General features: G+C 45.1%; 1 protein-coding gene across 1 annotated transcript in view; it reads left to right on the top strand.

Annotated features, from left to right (window-relative positions):
• Positions 1 to 2,199: 2,199 nt before the first annotated feature.
• LOC144513629 (complement C3-like) overlaps positions 2,200 to 5,000 on the top strand; it is a 37,053-nt gene continuing 34,252 nt past the window's right edge. The window contains exon 1 of the mRNA XM_078244785.1: positions 2,200 to 2,327. Within this exon, the coding sequence (XP_078100911.1) occupies positions 2,251 to 2,327 (77 nt within the window). The 5' untranslated portion in view covers positions 2,200 to 2,250. The remainder of the gene's footprint in view (positions 2,328 to 5,000) is intronic.

Raw genomic sequence — 5,000 nt, 5'->3', positions numbered from 1 at the left:
AGGGCGCACATGGAAGTAGTTCTTTTGGAGATTATGGTGAACTGGTGTGTTGTAGCAGTGCTTTGCTATTGAGAACGAGGTAGCATGCTAGCGTTAGCATTAGCATGCTAACACTAACGCTACGAGCTAACGGTTGCGGTTAGCCAGCTCGTTTCGGCTTGTGACATCACAAGCCGTGCAGATGTTGACCAGCTGACCCAGAGACTGAAGACAGGACTCAGAACAGCATGGAGGGTTGTTTTCTAAGTGTGTATGAAGCACCAGAGACACTAAAGAACTCCCCAAATCCCAGAAAAGGTGTTTTTTTTCATAATATGGGCTCTTTAAAAAAACCATGAGTTTAGAATAGCCTTTTCTGTGATTGTGCAGTGAACTGTTCATCCGACTGTATGCTAAACCCTCATTGATGTTCTACTGTTTGTCTTTTTCCTCAGAGAGGAGATAACAATCAGTTCTCAACTGCTGTTGGGAAATAATGTGAAATTGTGTTTGTATTTACACAGCTGTAGAAATCTGTTGGATTAACAAAATATGTATATCAGTTGCACATATTAACATCTCATTCATTTAACTCATGTTCAATTTAAAGGTCTTGTATTTAAAAGTGCTGTATTATGTTCAATACATTTAATTACTAAACTAACCTGAATACAGAATGTTTTCATGTTCAGTCAACCTAATCTGTTAGGACTCACGCCATTGACCTATACAGCTTAGATATGTTTACTTTATCTATTCTGCATCATAATGTCTAAAGTCTGATTTCTGGTGAAAGTATTTTGTACATCATTATTCCTGCTCCTGCTAACTATTTGAAGTACATTTACTACTGTACATTTTTGAAAGCAAAAATGGCAAAAAGCATAAAACACAGTTCTTGCACAAAATAAATTGTATTTGGTCAAATAATACTGTACATCTTTACCAATAGCTTGATACAAAACATTGTACAGTGCAATTCAAACAAGTTGTATATACCACATATATACGAGAACCTAATAAAACACACTTACATACCTAAAACATATGCCTTATGACAAATACTATTTAAAAATAAAAAATAGCGTCATTTTATTTATTTATATTTTCACGGCACTTTGAGCACCACAAGCCGACTGCCATTTAGATCCATTGTACTACTACTACTGCTGGGAGGAGGCCTCGGGGGAGACCCAGGACTAGGTGGAGGCACGTCCAGCTGGAGGAGGCCTCGGGGGAGACCCAGGACTAGGTGGAGGGACGTCCAGCTGGGAGGAGGCCTCGGGGGAGACCCAGGACTAGGTGGAGGGACGTCCAGCTGGAGGAGGCCTCGGGGGAGACCCAGGACTAGGTGGAGGGACGTCCAGCTGGGAGGAGGCCTCGGGGGAGACCCAGGACTAGGTGGAGGCACGTCCAGCTGGAGGAGGCCTCGGGGGAGACCCAGGACTAGGTGGAGGGATGTCCAGCTGGGAGGAGGCCTCGGGGGAGACCCAGGACTAGGTGGAGGGACGTCCAGCTGGGAGGAGGCCTCGGGGAAGACCCAGGACTAGGTGGAGGGACATCCAGCTGGGAGGAGGTCTCGGGGAAGACCCAGGACTAGGTGGAGGGACGTCCCAGCTGGGAGGAGGCCTCGGGGAAGACCCAGGACTAGGTGGAGGGACGTCCCAGCTGGGAGGAGGCCTCGGGGAAGACCCAGGACTAGGTGGAGGGACGCCCAGCTGGGAGGAGGCCTCGGGAAGACCCAGGACTAGGTGGAGGGACGTCCCAGCTGGGAGGAGGCCTCGGGAAGACCCAGGACTAGGTGGAGGGACGCCCAGCTGGGAGGAGGCCTCGGGAAGACCCAGGACTAGGTGGAGGGACGTCCCAGCTGGGAGGAGGCCTCGGGGGAGACCCAGGACTAGGTGGAGGGATTATATCTCCAACCTGGCCTGGGAACGCCTCGGGATCCCCCAGTCGGAGCTGGTTAATGTGGCCCGGGAAAGGGAAGTTTGGGGTCTCCTGCTGGAGCTGCTACCCCCGCGACCTGACCCCGGATAAGCGGACGAAGATGGATGGATGGATGGATACTACTACTGCCGATGAATCCAACTCACTCCAAAATGTTGTTTTTCATTCATCCTAAACATAACATGCACCCTGACACGAGAGAGAAAATTGAAGAGGAGGAGGAGGAGGAGGAGGAGGAGGAGGAGGAGGAGGTGGTGGGGGAAGTGGATAAAAGCAGGGTGCTGCAGAGCGACAGTCTAGAGCGGATCAGGATCAGGCTGAAGGATGAGTAGGACTCTGCTGTGGCTGCTGGCCTCTCTGGCCTTTGTCTCTCTGACTTCTCTGGCTGATGGAGCTCCATTGTAAGTAGACCTGCCTTACCTTTACACCCCCCTCCCCCCCATGTTGTTGTTGTTGTTGTTGTTTAAACTGCAACCAACAACAATATCCAGGGTCCTCTTGTAGTCCAGTTTGCATGTTGTGTCACAAAAGTCAAGGTACTGTGGTCTTTGAAATGATGCTAATGAGTTGGCCTTATTCTTGTTCAGAGTTTGCACAGCGATGCATTAAGCCAGACCATGGGTGATTTTAGACCCTTTTTAGGGGGTGCTCAAGCCCCCCTAAATCCCCCTAAAAATTATAAAAATACAAAACGTTTTTTTAAATAAATTGTAGTGCTTCAAGTGAGAGTTTGTGAACGTGTCTGTTAGTGAAAGAGGACAACAAAATACAGGTTCAAAGGGCTTGAAACAGGTTTAATGTCCTGTGTGTCTGTCGCCGATGCTACGCACCTGGAACCCAGTCAAGGAAAGGAAACGTAGTGTTGGCCAATCAGAGGTGGTTGTGTTTGTCTGAGTCTCTATCTGATCTGTCAGAGGGAGAGCAGGAGAGAGTTATGAAGTTTAAAGGTCGTAGTCCCCAGAGAAGACGGTGGTCATTTCATGGTGCAGGTTAGATCCCAGATTGAAACGTAAGCAACTAAAATGGCTGAATGTTAGAACATTGGGTCAAACTGGTCGTTATTACTAAGACTTATAAAGTGTCAGGTTTAGTTCCATCATAGTGTCAATAGTGTCAAAAAATGTTAGCTGACGTTATTCAGTAGCTAGCTCAGAGATTATCAGCTAATGAAATTATTGATTTAGCAGGGGGGGTTAAAGGAGACTTCCGGTCTATTCCCCCCCGTAGCTGTGTTGTGTGTAAATGATGAGAGCTGTCAGTAGAGAAGAACTAAACCAACAGTGCTGCCTACACCGTGTTATCCTCCTGCTAGCGTTAGCACCCAACAGGCTGGAACAGGGCAGGTTTTAGCCTGTTTTTAGCCTCTAAAAATGCTGGAGATGTCATTACCAGAGCTCCCCATGTGCAGTGATTCCGTCGTGTTTTCCTATTTGCTGTCGTGTTTTCCTATTTGCTGTCGTGTTTTCCTATTTGTTGTCGTGTTTTCCTATTTGCTGTCGTGTTTTCCTATTTGCTGTCGTGTTTTCCTGTTTGTTGTCGTGTTTTCCTATTTGCTGTCGTGTTTTCCTGTTTGCTGTCGTGTTTTCCTATTTGCTGTCATGTTTTCCTGTTTGCTGTCGTGTTTTCCTATTTGCTGTCGTGTTTTCCTATTTGTTGTCGTGTTTTCCTGTTTGCTGTCGTGTTTTCCTGTTTGCTGTCGTGTTTTCCTATTTGTTGTCGTGTTTTCCTGTTTGCTGTCGTGTTTTCCTATTTGTTGTCGTGTTTTCCTATTTGTTGTCGTGTTTTCCTGTTTGCCGTCGTGTTTTTCCTATTTGCTGTCGTGTTTTCCTATTTGTTGTCGTGTTTTCCTATTTGCTGTCGTGTTTTCCTATTTGCTGTCGTGTTTTCCTATTTGCTGTCGTGTTTTCCTATTTGCTGTCATGTTTTCCTATTTGTTGTCATGTTTTCCTATTTGTTGTCATGTTTTCCTATTTGCTGTCATGTTTTCCTGTTTGCTGTCGTGTTTTCCTATTTGTTGTCGTGTTTTCCTATTTGCTGTCGTGTTTTCCTATTTGCCGTCATGTTTTTCCTATTTGCTGTTGTGTTTTGCACTTCAGGGCCACCGTAGTTTCCTGAACTTGTCGTCACCGCAGCTGTAGCCCATCTAGCCTCAACCGCTGTTAAAGCGCCATTCTGACAACGTGTATTTAGATCACTTTCTAAATGAAAGCTTTAAATATCATGTTATACATCGTCCCCTAAAACATGCCATAACTTTCTCTCTAAAAGGTTTCACAGTTATTTAAAAAGTATTTACTTTTGATACCAAAGGTGCCATTTCATGCTGTTTACCACAGATGATTCGGCAAAGTAAGGACTGTGAATGTGACAGCTTTCATTACGATTATTATATATAAATATTATTATTATTATACATTTTTATTAAAAATTACGTAAATAGAAAGACTACACACTTCAATGTTGCATGGATGATGTCTTGCTTTCTTGTCTTTTACCTCCTTGGAGCGCCTGAGCTCCAGTCCTTCAGGATCAGACCAGTGGATCAGTTGTCTTATTGTGTCCCGTGATCCAACATGTCCTCTCTGTACTGCACGTAGGTGTAACCATGGATACCCTTATTGCATCTGTCCATTACAAGCTACTTCAGTTTGCAGGAATACGACCTCCTCTTCCCAGATTGTTGGTTTCTCCTCCTGATTGACGCAATTTTCGGCACAATCTCTTCAGAGTCCCAATACTCATCACCATGCCGTGTTCATGTGCTAAAAGAGAGAGAGTTCATGCACTTTGTAGGAGACTATAGGTAAAGATGGTAGTTTGGGTTATTCTCAAAAGTCCGACTTGATTCTTGACATGTCGACTTTATTCTCGACATGCCAAATAAATAAAACATCGTCCTCCTTAATGTTTTCCCCTTGATGTGGCCCTAATGCTCCGTCGTAGGGCCACCGGAAGGGGCGGGGAAAAAAACACAATTCTGTTGTAATAATGAGGTTTTTTTTAGACTTCCTATCATTTCAGCTTTTTTCTTGTGAAATACTGAAAATGTTCCCCTCTTCAAGCACATACATATC

Source organism: Sander vitreus, unplaced genomic scaffold (genome assembly GCF_031162955.1).
Source record: "Sander vitreus isolate 19-12246 unplaced genomic scaffold, sanVit1 ctg302_0, whole genome shotgun sequence".
Classification (NCBI taxonomy): Eukaryota; Metazoa; Chordata; class Actinopteri; order Perciformes; family Percidae; genus Sander; species Sander vitreus.
The sequence above is the reverse complement of the archived record's forward strand: the minus strand, read 5'-3'. Positions and strand labels throughout refer to the sequence as shown.